The sequence below is a fragment of the Dreissena polymorpha genome, chromosome 6 (genome assembly GCF_020536995.1).
Source record: "Dreissena polymorpha isolate Duluth1 chromosome 6, UMN_Dpol_1.0, whole genome shotgun sequence".
Taxonomy (NCBI): Eukaryota; Metazoa; Mollusca; class Bivalvia; order Myida; family Dreissenidae; genus Dreissena; species Dreissena polymorpha.
In genome coordinates, this window is record NC_068360.1 from 89,021,994 (window position 1) to 89,039,072 (window position 17,079).

General features: G+C 37.7%; 1 protein-coding gene across 1 annotated transcript in view; it reads left to right on the plus strand.

The window, feature by feature from the left end:
- Positions 1 to 531: 531 nt before the first annotated feature.
- The window catches only part of LOC127835890 (uncharacterized), a 29,396-nt gene continuing 12,848 nt past the window's right edge, over positions 532 to 17,079 (plus strand). The window contains exons 1-2 of the mRNA XM_052362311.1: positions 532 to 657; positions 5,276 to 5,343. Coding sequence (XP_052218271.1) covers positions 532 to 657; positions 5,276 to 5,343 — 194 coding nt within the window. The remainder of the gene's footprint in view (positions 658 to 5,275; positions 5,344 to 17,079) is intronic.

The following is a 17,079-nucleotide window of genomic DNA, read 5'->3' on the forward strand; positions in this document are numbered from 1 at the left end:
GCCAGACATTAGATATTATTTTCCCTTTAAATAAGTGTGGCATGATGACATTCAAATATGAAAACCACGGGTCTTGCTGAGGTAAGATCAGATTCATACCCATAAATCCTTTCTTCTCTTTTACGCGTTTGAATTAATTAAAATGCTTTTCACCCACGGATAATTAGCTTAAGTATGTTAATGTAACTTGGGTGCGATTGTTAAAAAAAGATTTAAGTTGATGATCCATTTATCGACATCTTAATCAGTAGAAGGTTAAACATATTATGTTGACATTTGAAAGAAACCATTTAAACTCGCAAGATTATGCCCTTAATCTGGAGGAGGAGACGCAATTAGACTGCACGTTTGAGGGAGATGGCAGCTACATTTCAAACGGAGCCGGACATGTTGAAGGTGTCCCAATTATGATAATAATACAAGGGTTTTTGTACACTATTCGTTTTATGCAGTACTCTACATCTTTAAGAATTCTAAAATCTTTTCCTAATGTAATATCTTAACATTTTAAGATGGTCTTCTCATGACGTAATGGATGTGACAAAGCTGAACTATCTAAAAACCATCGACATCGCTGAAGGGGAAATCAGATTCGATCAACTGGACTTGTCCACATCGGTTGTCCTGAGGACTCAATTGACCAGCATTATCTGTAATGTAAGTTGGTATTGCCATGAGACAATTCTATATCATGTATTTCTTAATATGCGATCACGGCAAATCACAAAATTGTGGGGAATCACCGCGAAGATTATCTGGCACTCGCGCGACGGCAGAGTGACGAATCACGTGAATACTCGGTGATTTTCCACTCAAAAATAAAACTGTCCACCGTGACTCCGCGAATAAGGCAAAAATCACGGGTCGCGTCGTGTAGGAATATTATGTCCACGCTGACAGACGCTCTTTTAGGATATAACAAAATAACTATTTAATAAATAAGCAGCCTTATATGGTTTAGAAAGTTGTTAATTAGCCAGTAATCAATACTAAACTTAAGGTTATCAAGATGGTCTTACAGACAATGTATTATACATGTTTTTGCTTTTGTTTTTAAAATGTAATTATCTTTATTAATGATAGTGTTTTATGTTATATCAAACATATTTTTATTGGTAGGTAATAAAAAGGACTGAAACTAAATCAAATAAACTCTGACAAACACACTTTCAAATTGAACAAGGAAGCAATTATAAACTCACTGAACATTGACCACTGATTCATTAACACATTGTTTGTTAGCGAATGAAATCAGTGAATCGTTTATTCTTTCCTTGGAAAACAATGACAAAACAACTTAAGCCGAAATGGTAGTGACTATTGTCCTACAGACACAATGAAGTTTTAGACAAACAATAGCAGTCTGTCCTTAAATAGTGTCAAGGACATATAATAAATGTTATGTTGGGTTGTATTTCAGGTAAGCATGGACTAGTATTTCTTTGTCTGTCCTAATTGCGTTGTGTAACGTAATCTCAGTACACTTTAACATTCGTTAACAAAAGTTGATCCATTCATAATCCATAACATTATGTTATAACTAATAAAGTACCGGTTTATTTTATCATCATAAATGTCAAAATGGTCGTGCTGTTTTATCCTATTGCTTATAAAACATAGCCACCGCGTTACATCATTGAAAATCTGTATTTATGGATGTTTCTGTGCAACAGCATTTGACTTTATTATAAAACCACCTAATTCTATCATTCAACATTTCGAAGTCTCTTAGGTTTTTGTAATAAAATTGTCCGACAACTCTATCGCCTTTCATTTTATAAAGCAGGCTAAATTGTATGTGATTAGGCAGTTCACATACACATAGCATGTGGGAGAGATTGTACTTATTTCTTTAAGTTAGTTGGCCTCCCCTACGGGGGGCACATCAATATTCGTTAGACAGATTTAAATAGACTTTTAGTCTTTATTCTTAATATTGTGTGAAAAGCAAAGTGTTAAATGCATTTCAATGAACAGTTTTCCAAGTTGTGTGCGCCATTTTTCTGTCAAAATGGTATTGTAACGTTTCACTAGACAATTGAATTGCTTTATAGTTATAGGCTAATTTATTCGCCAACAGGGTAATAACCTTTAAGGCAATATTATGCACTAGAGTGAACATGTCAAATACAATTGAGCACGGATGGAAATATATGTCAGAATATTTATTAGGGACCGTAAGTGAATTGTAATTAAGAAGAATTTTCAATCCCTTGAAAACTTCTCAACTAAAAACAAAAGCTTCCTAAAATATCTGAAGAAACCTGATTTTTTATACATAAACAACAGTCAGAGTGTGATTTGACCATTATTCAATCCTTGACCAAGTCGTAGATCACATATTAAATAAAACATGAGTGACATAAAAAGACCAAATTTTGACCATCGAAAGTGCAAAGCCCGTTCCATGTTCATTTAGCAACTAATATAGATCCATGGCCTAGTGGTAAGTGCGTGAGTTTGAAGGGTTTTGTCATTACTTGGGGCAATTTATTACCTGGCTAGGTGCCTAAAAATACAGCTTGTTAATTGAGAGATTAACCGAGACTCTTTAGTTGAAGGTTGATCACAATTTCATCGACTGCAAACTTCACCCACGAGAGATGACGCATTTATTGTACACATCACACATTTTTAAAGTATGTTTTCCTTTTTTTCTGGCAAAAATCGCATAATATGCAAGTCTTGTCTTGTATGTGTACAAAACTTTGCACCTGTTACTAGCAACTGTCCCTGAACTTGGTACCAGTATTGATGTGCCTTATTTAAGGTAATGTTTTCACCAATTTTCTTAGATTGGTTTTGTCGAAAACATCTGCAAACGCCATGTTACGAACTGAAAATGGACAAGGATCTCCAAAATACCGGTTTCACAGCTGTCGCATACTTTGCCATAAGGCGTGGCTCCTATAAATGGTAATTTCGGATTAACAAAAAGGCCGCAGTCATGAACATGATTGTTTTTGTTTTTTTCGATACATATTTTGGCAATATGTGTGTTTGCTTTTCCATAGCTAGCAGACACTTGCGTAAATGCTTTCGCCTTCGTAATGCAGTCTATAAAGTTTTCATTTATGGGCGCTTTCCTTATTATTCTTCCAAAATTTGAGGCTGTTATCCTCTGCTGACGTTCAGCGGCCCATACAACACTGTGGCACTGGTCACGAGTGTTTACTTCTAGCGCCCGGGCTTCTCATTTGTTACACTGACATGTTGCAGGTTGTAACAATGTTGACTGATAATGTCCAAATTTACATCAGGTCTAGCTGATGTAATGGGAACAACACGCTTCTCTTTGACATAACACTGCATGTACGTGCTGGATAAGTGGTATCTGAACATAGATAACATTTATATAAATTACCATTGTTTGTCTGCTTTCAGATGTTTCGCCTCAGGATATGTTGGCCCGAAAACATCGCCTTGAAATAACAACTGCAAGCTGTTCAGGCAACTATGCACAAACAAATGGCCGAACAATTTGTTTAGAATGAGGAATCGACCAGGGTTAATAGTTCACTCAGGGAAGAAATGAAATCAGCTCATCACTAATGGACAATACTATTCAGTGCAATATCTAAAAAAAGATAAGGGGAAAAACAACTTCCAATATAACACCGGTTTTGTTTATGCGAAATGTTTGGCTATTTTCCAATTGCTGGTCCCAAATATAAATGAATGCCCATTTGATGTTGCTTGAACTATTTTCGGTATAAAAAAATTGAAATTCGAAGATCAACTCCTGTTAACACTAATATACCTAAGACTGAACCTGCAGTTCCAGCACATCACAAATCTGTTAAACATCAACCCTACAGATGCAGGTGACTTTTTAGAAATTTGTTTAACAACATGTTTTATCGGTTAGGTTCCGTAGCCATTTTGCTTGCCAGTGATATAATCATCAATATGCATAATAACTACGGTGAAGACTTTTCGGACACACTTCTTATACTGGATGGTACCAAATTAAAATTGGAAAGGCAATCATCATTACATTCACAAAGTAATTGCTACTCAGACTACAAATCAGCCACAACTTTGAAAGGGTTCTTTGGAATGTGAAAGGGTGCTTACAACAGCTTTAGGCCCTTTGTATGTCAGTATGGTCTGGTCTTGAGTGCAGGCCAGGTACCCCAGTGGAGTGTCATTAAGTGATGCCAGTAAGCCGGAATTTTTTGAAAAAAAGTAAGAATAAGTGAATTACATGCTAGATGTATTTTTATTGAGGTGAGTATAACATATCATCCCTATTTTTTCGGGTATAAGATGCGACTTTTTTTACAGACAAAAGTTACCTGCAAATTATTTTTCGAAACGTCTTATTTATGGACAAAAAGAAAAACAAGAAAAACAGATTTTTTTTTATTATTCAGAATTGTAAAAATGCGCGAGTGACAACCATTACCGGTAAGTTGATTGCAATTTTATTTAACAATTGTATTTTGCACCGAAATCAATCAGTTGAAGAAGACCGATATAACTTGTTAGCTTTCGGTCAAACCATTTTTTTAAATTATCGTATTACTATTAAGCTCATCACAACACTCGTAATGGTTTACACAATGCGTGTTTCACGGCTAAATGAGGCACAGTTGTGAATCCGAAATGCGTGAATAACCCGCTGTCACTATCAATCGATAATTTCAGGGGTTTATTGCAGTTTTATTGATTTGTTTGATCTACCACATTAAACGGTCCCTACAGTGTACTTCTCCGCGATAAAATCATGGCAAGTTACATAAGAGACTGATGATTGCCAACGGGTTTTATCCTCCCCTGGAAATTGTGTTTTTCATGCATAATATTATCAAAACATTTTTTTCTTGACACTTAAAGCGTTTTAACATATTAATATTTAAGGTATAAGCACACTTATGCATTTCGTGAAATATCGCCATATGTCGTACACATCCGTTACTCCGAACGTTATCCGGTTATTTGCGGAACACTACGAATATAGCCCTTTTCGGAAAATATAGCTGGATACTATTCAAAGGAGGTAAAAATAGTTACGCGAAGCGCAACCTATCACTCCCGAGTAGTATTTTACTTCACCGAGATAACATCAATTCTTTCAAAGTTAATCAACAAAATAAACAATGCCACCAGAACTTTGGTGGGAAGGTTATTGATGGAACGAAAGTATCGAAGCATCGATTTCCAGTCGATTTGAGGCTCATGAAGGTCTGGATCCAGTGTTGCAGGAACGCTCGTCCGAACTTTGTGTTTGTCAACTGCGATCAAACAAGGCTATGTGGGGTTCACTTTTTAGGGCGACGTGGGCCAATCAATGGAGATCCTCTTCCATGTTTCTTCCTACAGGCAGCTGGAAGAGAAAAGGTTTATAAACTGACGGTAATTTATTTTTCATCATGTTTTTTTTGCAAGAAACAAATCTTGTTTTCATCAATCATTCACCATGATAATGAACGATTCCGATGGATAAGTAAATCGAGCTTACTATTCAAGTCAGTGATTCCTTGGGGTACCATCAAGCATGGGATAATGGGAGACATACCCATGGCACAGTTCATGATTTATTTTATGTAGCTCACAGCCGAGGATCGAACTCTGGAACTAACACATTGTCTGCGACAGTCACTTGTCGAATTTGCCTCAGCCTTCTCTGTAAACAAGATATCTCTTGACTGTCTAAGGAAATGGTACCACGACTCAAAATTATATCTGCTGGACTGTCTGCGATCCCCAACACATCATAGCCCAACAACACGTCATCTTCTATGTCGGCTACAATAGCTTCTTGAAACCTCTTAACTAGTCCGATTTGCATTCTGAAGGCTCCTCGACCCATAACTTTAATGGGCATAACCCCAGCCCCTCGCAAACCAACGACACCATATAACTTAGGCTTTTCTCTCTCACTTAGCCAATTGAAGACCCTCGAAAATACAATTGTTTTCGAGGCGCCAGTGTCAGTTGTAAACCAACAGGGGTATCTCCAAATGTATCCTCTAGGTACATGCCTTCTCCGTAGTCCCTGTCTTTACACCTTGTAACTGTCACTGACTCCGATATATTTTCCATATGACCCTCCTGTTCTTTTTTACTTGCTTGGACCTCCCTTTGGCCACATTGGCTGGTCTCTTTCCGTTTAAAGGCAAATGTATGTCGTTCATTTCTTTACATAATGCATCATGTTTCGCGCGATTTGGGCATTACCTAGCGTAGTGACATTTCTGTTGACATTTGAAGCAGGTAACGTCCCTTTTGAAGGTTCTTCTTTGCGGCGAGTATTTATCTGGGTCTAGCTTTTCTATTGTCTCTTGCAGTTTTTTAACCGTTGCTGCTTCGCTTTTGATTTCAGCTTTATATCCCCCGTAGGGTGGCATATAGCAGTTGAAATGTCAGTCTGTCTGTTTGTTTGTCAGTCTGTGCGTCCGTCTGGCGTTACCCTCAAATCCGCCCACATCGCTCCCATACCCCGCAACGCAAGATAATCTGACACGCTTGAAAGCTTTCCTACTCAAACATTATGAATCTAGCACCTTCAACAAATTTGAGCATCAACAGCTTTCATTGATGGACATCCCCCCTAATGAAGCTTATGGTGGACTTTACAGCGGAACTGATGTCGTTGGCGTTTTCATTCAATAGAAATTTTCTCGTCACACAAAACTCATTAAAGTCCTGACATTTACAAATAAGTTGATATGGTGTTTATGTACATGTGTGGATGAATTAATCTTCGCTGAATCGCACTACGTTGTCTGATTTTTTTAATAATGCGATATATATGTTGAAAAACATATAGAACGTACACACCCTGTAGAAGTATCCGAGAATTTTCAAAACATCCGGTCCTTCATGCCACCTCGGAAGTGGCGTTGGCTCATTTATTAATGCATCGTAAAAAAGAATTGGGGCCCGTGATTAACGGCCGTGAATGTAATTATAACTTTAATCAGATTTCACTTAACTAATTAGTATCGTCTTGATGATGCGATTCTAATGAGCACCAACGACATATGCTTTTATGAAGAACACATGTTTATTTGCCTGTGAAAGACCCATTCGCTCCCGTTATTTAGAGCCCTACTATAAGTAAAACAAAAAACGACCGTGTTGATCTGCATGATCTGTTGTATTTTCGTCTCTCTGAACCTCACGTTACCACTAAAAAACAAGTTGAATGCAGACAATTATTTCCGATCGTCGCTTGAAATATATTTTTTCAGAAATAAGCATTTTAATCTTATTTAAAAGTTTCTATTATAATATTAATAGTAAACATTAATAGTTATTTAATTTTTGAAAACGAACAACGCCATTGGTTATATGTCACGCGTGTTTGTAATTGTTTTATGCATAGATTCCCAATGTGTGGCACTTGACTATGCACATTGATTCGTACTTCAAAATGTTTGGTAAGACAATACTACACATAAATACATTTCAGGTAGAAGATAACATTCGGTTACCAGAGTGCCTTATGTGTTGAGAGTCTCTGTAATACTTGGCTTATATGCGTTATCCGATCAAAAGTCTGTTATCTTATTGTCCCGCAATATACATGTATATAGTGAACTGAAAACGGAGAATATTATTTGGATTTCAATTATGAAACCGCACGTATACATTCTGTATTTCTGTAAAATTTCTTGACTACTTCGTTAAACAAAAGGTCCGCAATAAAGTTCGTTGAACGTATAATTAGTCAGCATTTGTGTGAAAACCATGACGTTGTAATATTACAAAGATATATCTAAGACTTATCGAACATTGTTAGTTTCAGATACATCGTAAAGCTGGATTAAATCAAACGTCATATGCATATTATATGAACAATACCAATTCCGTTTGTATTAACGCAAATCAGCATAATTTAAAAACAATACATTTTGGTGCAGTAGGAATAAACAGTTTTGTACTAGAACACCCATACTATCCCGAAAATAATTTTGAAAGCATTCCTGCCATCCTCACGCAGACTAGCACTACGTGATAGATGACAACAAAATGCTAAGTTTACCTCCCCCGGACGTATGTGCATCATTATATAGTTACATATTTATACTTTTAATGCTTCCGATCACCTCCAAGACATAGAAATTCCGCCACCAAAATAAATTTATTTATTTTCCCCCAAATTCTATGACATGTTTTAAAATTATTTTAGTAAACACTCGCTCACCGAATCTAAATAAATGTCGAGTCCCACGTCTGATAAGTGAATTCCATCGTTTCTGAAAAAGCTTGTCGACTTTTAACACGTCTCCCCCTACAGCGCGCATCAGTTTATGGCCAAATTGATTAACACGTTTTCTCTTTTCCTCAAATGGTTTATTTTCCGTTTCCAAAGCCCTCCAATTAAATCTGGGCAAAATGTCCGTCCATACTATTATGCTCGCCGGAAATGCCCTATTGAAATATTCAATTGATTCTTGAATGTTTTAAATGAAACTTGAATGTTATGCCGGACCGAATCATTAACCCCCAGGTGGACTAATAATACCTTCGGTGGCAACCGGAATAGAGCGGGGAGCTGAATTTGGTGTTCGTAGTCTGCCCACCCCTTACCGCACAAGTCTCACCCGGGAGGTTCAGGTCCGGCATCCCTCGCGGCTCAGCCCGTTGACCGGCCCAGTAGATATCGAATCTCCCATAATCCAAATCTCTGAAATAATATTTATAGAGGAGCAGTTTCCTAATATATGACATACGTATTCGATTTTCACCTGCCCATCCGCATAATGTGATCGTTTGACACCCCCCGTACTTGCTTAATGTGTCGCTCTGCCTATTTTAAAACTGTGTGATTTAAAAACATTGCAATCAAAGCCAGACTGTATTAAACACTTTTTAAGTACTGCTGAAAATTGGTAGCGTGTGACTGGTCTACAGTTGTTATGCACGAAAAGCTAGCCCGATGTAACGGGCCGAATGTCAAATTATAGTTTGAGATTGCAAACTGGGCATATCAATGTATTTGTTTCACAAGAAAGTCTTAAGTTAACAGGATTTCAAAACTGATTAGTTTTTGACTGTCTTAAACATTTCATAACCTGCTGATGACCGGCGGCTAACCGCACGTCTTCAAACAAATGTGACCTATTGCCATTATGTGTAAAAACTAATTCGCTGATTCTGAATAAAACAAAAAATGCCAACGTTAAGATAGCCGTGAACAATACAGATTCAAATGTATCATGAGCGACCATAGGAAGAATTGAACATATTTTTTCAACATAGAGATCGTTATAGGGGCCATGACAGGCCTTTGCAGGTTTCGAAATCTGCGTTTAGGTTTCGAACAATGCTCATAACTTCCATGTCCATTGAGATAAAACCTTCATATTTGGTATACATGTGTATATGGACAAGGCCTTTCCATACGCACACAAAAGTTGACCCCTGTGACCTTGACCTTGAGCTAATAATCCGCGTTTAGGTTTTGAAATCTGCGTTTAGGTTTCGAAAAATGCTCATAACTTCAGATATAACCTTCATATTTGGTATGCATGTGTATATGGACAAGGCCTTTCCATACAAACACATTTTTTTAACCTTGACCTAAAACTTAGGGTCCGCGTTTTGGTTTCTAAATCTGCGTTTAGGTTTCGAAAAATTCTCATAACTTCTATGTCCCTTGATATATAACCTTCATATTTGGCCTGAAGTATTTTGCTTACAACAAATATGTCCGAAATGCAGTACCAACCGTTAATCCTATGATCCTATGACAAAATGACAACCCCGATTTGTATGTAGTTATAGTAGACGGCGAATAATGCCTCTCAAAACAATACGTAACGAACATAATTACATGGCTAACAGGAGCTGGCCATACTGCAGCTAACCTTTACAACTACCTGAATTTATTAAATGAACATATCGCCGTTTTAAATGCTTATTGTGTGTTTTAGAAATGCCTACGAGTATCACTTCTTAAGCTCTATATTGAATATATTCCATAGATAAGTCGGCATTGGAGTAGATGCCGTGTCCGCAAATGGGGCCAGTCTCCGAAAACGCTCTTGCTGAAACCGTGATAATGCATCAGAAATATCGTTTATGCTACCGGGGATATGGTCCGCTTTTAATACACAATTGTCCGTGGTGTAATGGATATGGCGTCCGCCCAGCGACCGGGAGGTCACAGGTTCGACCCCCATCGCGGGAGCGCCCCCCAGATCTCCCCAAAGACACCAAGCACCGGCTCCATGCACAGAAAACGGACTCGAGAGCGTCAATATAAGCCCCAGGCCCCCGATGCAATCGATCCAAAATAAATAGGTTTAAACTAAGTTCAAGCCCTAAAATACTAAAACGCGCGACGGTCCCTCAATCTTTTCGTTAGCTAAGGGAACGCCTATTTTACGCATGGGTTCAGTAAATATTTCCATGTTCCGTCGACAACCCTGTTCAGATATGTGCCCAGGAAGTCATCCGAATAATGCAAAAGCTTTCGTTTTGTTAAACGGGCCTTGATTACATTCTCTAGAAATTTCGTAAACGTTTAAAACAATTTAGGTGAAATACTGTAACCAAAAGCCGCAAATTTATCGAAATAGTATTTTTCATTTAATAAAACCCAAGCAATTCAAAGTCACAAGGAAGGATTGGCAACAATCTGGTCACCGGTCCGGTCACCGGTCCGTTTACTGGTCACCGGTCCGGTCTGGTCACCGGTCAGAAGAAGAAGTTTTTCATCATCATCAGACCATTGAAGGACTCATCATCGTCAACGAGCTGCCACCATAGATACAACAGGATAGACATCGGACACGCCTCTCCTTCGTTGAGCACAACAGGATAGTCATCGAATACACCTCTCCTTCATTGAGCAGTTCTCGGCGTCGATACGCTCGTAAGCGATCACGTCAACGCTAACGGAGACACTATTATAGGAGACCTTATTTCCATCGCAGCCGAACAATATTTCGGCATCGCAGGTATATGGGACGTCGCCACTCCTTTCCTAGGCGTTAACGTAACTACTGGTCATATCGACGATCCCCATTTTATTCCTTTACGGAATATCATGTATCCATTCCACGTGTGTTGGTTCCCTTATGGCATCCACGCATGTTGTAGTTACCGAACCGTATTTGTACACGAACACTAGTTTGTTTAACTTTAGGTGTTCATCTCTCCTCTACGACTACATTGGACACTGTGTGCCCATCAATACTGATAATCTACCGTTGTTTTCCTGTTTACATTATCAGTTAGATGACTTCGTGGATGGTCATTATTCTGCGCCAGATATTTCCATTCTGATGCAGTCATATTATGACCAGTCCGGTCCGATCTACGGACATCGGTCACCAGTCACTGGTCATATTACCGATCACTGGTCACCGGTCAGAATACGTAGTTGTTCATCATCATCGGATTATTTTTACTCCTCTTCTTCGTTATCATCATCGGACTGTTCTTCCTCCTCTTCTTCGTCATCTAATGACTCTTTGTCGTCTGTTTTAATGCTGTCTTATCGCCATCGGATTGGACTTTTGGCAAGCTCTTCTTTTCCGAGCAGTTCTCGACATTGATGTCAGATCATATGGATTCCACCATATTTCGGCCTTTAACCGGTAACGTCACCGGTCATATTATGACTGGTCCGTTCACCTGCCTACAGTCACCGGACATTGACCGGTCCGGTTCGGTCACCAGTTACCAATCACCGGTATTACACTGGGTTTTCAAAGATCATATTTTGTAGCCTCACGGGTATTTTCTTCACATTACCTAGTTGTATACCCCTGGCTATGATTCTATTGAATCCAATAAATTATAGGTTCAACAATCTACATGACATTTTGTGCTTTCAATACTGATGTTCTACTGGCGACCGTTGGTTACCAAATCATCTCCGCTGACTTGTTCTATGGTTGATTTTCCTCACCAGTTTATCCATTCTGGTGCTGGACATGAACTACTAATACTAGAAGAGTATAAATACCTCTATCTGTTATTTCTACTTCTATCTCAGCCGGCTACATGCAGACTACTGGTCTTGCAGATGGTTCGGCTGAAGCGGGTTCGGAGTTTAACATTGAGGTCGAACATTACTATTTGACCTCTATAATCAAATGTATAATTTATGTTCGACACCCTAAGGATGAATTTTTAGACCGCCTTTACCTGTCGGCTACAGACTTTGCAGTTACTGTCACGGAACAGTTGGGACACTAACGTGACTCTTAGCAGGATTAGCAACACGACATTTTGTGTCGACTTCTGCTTTCTATTGCTCCTACGACAGTGCATGTTTTCAAGTTTCTGGAATCAACACTATTGCTGCTCTATCGTCATTGAAAGTTCCTTAGGACATGACTTAGTCTACACCGCTTTATGGCGGTAAAAGCTACTTGTCCCCTGTACCTGACCCGACTAACAATTTGGATGTATTTTCTTCCAAACTGCTGGGTCAGATTTTTGACATTATCATACTTTCGCTTCTTATGCCAGTTGTTTTTACTACTATCTTAGTTATTAACTCCATGTTGGAGAATTGATAACTGAGAGAGGGCAGATACATAGGATTGCCTACCAGCTTGACGGCATGGCGGCCATAGTCTTGTAGATGGCTTTGGAGCTATCGAACCTAGATTTGGAGGGACCAATCTTCTCTTTTCATCTTCAAGATTCCCTTGTTGGAGACAGGTTTATTAGAAATAACAACTTTTCCCTCTTAAAGTTCTTCTTATACTACACTTCTGGCCCTAACATGCCGTCTTGCTATAACTGGTCTTATTCCTATCGTAATTCGTCTGGTAAGGATCCTTGAAATAAATGGCTTAACCAAGCCAGATTTGAAGACTTCCAAGCCTTCTACCGGCAAGGGTGGACCTTCTTCAGGTTACTCCTTGGGTTATCACCTTTTTCTGCCACCACACCTCCGATGCCGGAGGTACCACTTTCAGTCGTATTTTCGTACTTCGCAAATCGATGACTTCACTACCTTTATTCTTCAGGATTTCAAAGGCGCCTTTTTATTGGTTGAAGAAAGAGGCTACTGTATATAGGTCATAGCCTTTAAAGTGTTCAACACTTTACTATTCTACTATATTTCAAGTATGTTTGGCGTGGGAAAGTTCGGCTTGCCGTGATTTCTTTCCCCACCCATCATTGACTAATAGTTTCGGCCACCGGTCGGTATTTACAGGTCCGGTCACCGGTTTTTCTGCTGAGACGTCTCTTCTTACGTCCATTTCAGCTTTATTTTTAAGTTTATTGGAATTAATCTCAAGATTATTCAATGACACAGATTTCCATCTTTTTGTCATTATTTCCCACTATTCAATGGTGTCTAGACTAGAAGATTATCTTGACAAGAGTATAGTTTCTTCTACCACAAACTTCCTTTCATCTTATACAGAGGTGAGCATGGAAGGTTAGGGACGATCACCTAGAACCACTTATCCTGATATTCTCAATTATGTGGTATCCTAATGAATATCACCTGCACATCAACATCTTGAAAAGCGAGCATTCTTTATAGCTGTTTATCATTTACAACACATTTTCACGACACCTTTGTGATGGTTTCAACTTACACACATCGGTCGTGGTTTACTTCTAGACACAGAGATGAACATATTATCACTCCTTGTATCTGGAAACCAGGAACGTATTTGTTCTTTGCAAGAACATTAATTTTTCTCTATCGTCTTACACACACCAGGTCGTCTCAACGCCCTGTTGGACGTTTTGTCTTGCAGTTCTTTCTGTCGAATTATTTTCCATTTGGTTTAAATGAAATGTGATTTGCGCATGCGCGGCAGTGTTTTTGCAAATAGCGTAGATGTAGCAGCAAAGTAATATAGAGGAACGTTGTTTCTCATCTAACGCTAGTAATGTTGAACTACGTGAATGCAGTTCACAGAAATCGATCCAGCAGCGTGTACGATTGTTATACATTCGTCCACTTGACATAAACTGGATACTTACGTTAATTCTATTCTTTTGGAATATCTTGGTGAGGTTTCGCCATACTTTTATGATATCTACTCGGTGAACCATGGGCTTATGGTTCTACAACCTTTTAAGTCTCCTGTACAATTATTTCAGGAACTTCTTCACAGGTCAAATATCATATCTCAGAGAGACATATTTTATACTGATCAAAACATGTGCTACTACATGTCTTGCCATTATTTGGTTATCTCTACAGAAGAGCGTTTTTTTTCTTCTGTTAGAGCTTCAATCCTTGCAAGGATAATTCCATCAGAACTGTCTATGAGGTTCTCTGGAAATTCTTTTTTGACTAGGTATTCGAGAGCATAGTTATTACCTTAATCACTCTGCTAGATGCATAGAGGTTTTTTCTCATCTTTTTTTATGATAGAAATGTGTTCTTATCTGCATCAAAGGATACAGATTATGCTGTTGTATACCTTGGTTTGTGTAAGTCATCACAACTCTGTGCTGTCTTACCTTAATTGGAACTGATTCGAACTATGGAACTTAACACTATGGTTTTAGTTCCCTTACCTTCCTTTAGCGGGTTTGACTTGTGTTATTGGGTTGCTTATTAAGCTTCATATGAACCATTTCATCAGACTTATTAACAGTTCCAATATATATTTTTAAGACGGTTTTCCTTCTTATTATGGCTTTTACCATACGGAGAAGTGAAAGTTCATGCTTTTTTTCTGTTGAATACGACCAATTTCAGTTGGATCTAATGTCGTCTTCACTTTGTTGTTGTCAGCCAGGATTCCTTGCTTAATATCAACTCCTCTATATGGCTTCTAAAATCTTCTAAAAATTCTAAAAAAGTTTCCAAGTGTTTTCTTAAACTGGTAGACATGAAGATGATGATAACTTGTATGGCCTATCGGGGCTTTGAAGTTCTATCTCAGCAGTGCTAGTCCATTTGAGATTCTCAAAAGACACTCTTTATTTCCCTAAAAGGGGGGGAGTGTTCTGCGGCTTCTATTTCTCAGGGTTAGACCTCGACTAAGGAAAGTTTACTTCTTATCTCTATCTACGGATTCATTCCTTTTTAAGATCTAACCGCATGAATTAAGAGCTCTGTCTGTTTCGTGGGCGTATATATAATCACACCCCAATTTTTTACTTGCTCCAAGCTGTTTTCTGGAGGAAATCCGACCACCTTTTCATCTTTTATCTTCGTTTTTTGAAGTGCCAACAATACAATTTGTATATGTTTGGTCTTGTTTGTGGATTTACGGTAGTGTCTTCTTTACGACATAGATATATTTACTCTGTCCGAGAAGTCAGTATTATACCGTTTTAAACGAAGATTTGCTGATAACCTTGTTTTGGGTTTTGCTATCATTAGCTGATAACCCTGTTTATGGGTTCTACTGTGATGGGAAAATATATACGAGGCTTTCCACCGCAGCTAAAAAATCAGCTAAAAGATAGCAAGTAACGTATTTATGACATCAAACAAATTTTTAAAGTAAAATTCATTTTAATTATTAAATACTTACGTGCTATCGGTAAAGTCCCACTTCCCACCCCGCTATTCGATTATATTTTGTATATATATATTGAATGAATAATGAGGGGTGGTGCTGGTTTTGTCTGGGTTGCATTGCACATGTTTAACCTAGTCTATGTTGCGGTATGGAGGTAGCCGGTTCCCAGTTAATTTCCGGATGGGTTAAGCTTTAAGATAGAAGGTAAGTATTTAATAATTAAAATGAATTTTACTTTAAAAATTGTTTTTCAGTCAAAGCTACTTCGCAAAAGGACGAGATACGTGAAACCCGAGCTTATATAGCGTATTAGTGACGTAGGACAGTCACTACTGAAATCGATTTCACGCATGGATTAATCCTTTCTGCTTGTATCTTATGATCGATACGCGATTTAAACCTTTATCTACCGGAGATATGTATTTGCTACTTCAAATAAAGAAATTAATTTTCATAGAAATTATTTGTTATTATCTAAATGGGATTTGAATTAACAATATGATAACAATAATATCTATAATCTCTTTTTTACTCCCCATTTTCGGTTTAAACAAAAATGTTACTTGGTTAAAAAACGTATATTGGCTAAAAGTGTCATTATGTGCTGCACACCGTGTATCATAAATAAAAAAAAGTTGCATCAATTTACTGTGCCGGTATTTGTTACGTTCTTTCTTTTAAATATTTTATTTTAGGTATTTTAGGTAGTTTAATAAATCTTATAGAGGTATGTGAAAAAATAAATCATGATAGAATAATTATTCGCAATGATAAACGAAACGCCCGCACCACCCCCCCCCCCCCCCAAAAAAAAAAACAACAACAACAAAAACAACAAAAAACAACAGTTACCAACAACAACAAAAAACGATGTATTCCTATTCACATGTCGAATGGGACCGTGCACAGACCTATACACCATACACAGATTTAATGTCGATGAAGATATATAAGGACAATTTCTTTCAACAAGTAAATGTATCCTTACAAGTTCATTGTATATGCATTCTGTATACATTAAAGTAACATGATAAATTCTAGTAAATCTCACTATAGGTACAAAAAATGTTCACATTTATTCCCATTATTGGTTTAAATGTAAAGTATGCAAAGCGTCATACAAAATCGACTGAACAACACATGTTGGTTTAATATATATATCACATAAGTATGTCCTACAAACACAGAGAAACCTAACAATTTAGTCTGTTAGTCTAAAAGTTTGGCTAACACGACACGCAACGAATTCCAGGCTATCACGACAACTAGATATTCGGCTAGAACGACCAGTGTTTAAAGTGTAGCATTGGAAACTTGTCAAACAATATACTTCAATTAATTTAGATGTGTTTGTCCCTTGAAAAGTTGGTGTATTTTTACTGTATTCGTGAGATACTGTGCCCTGTCGTGTGAGCGTTAATCAATGTATAAACAGTAACTTAATTAAGATTCGCCTTGCAAAAATTTTTTATTTTTTTTCCAATCTAATGTTTTCTCTTAATAAACAGTTTTCTCATTTTTTAATACAGAAACATGTTGACTATATATTTGGAACAACCGCAAAAGTGTTAATTAAAAATATATCGACCATCCTATCAATTTTTCTCGATGTAAATAAAAAAGATAAAACATAAAATAAATAAACAAAATAGAAATGAAA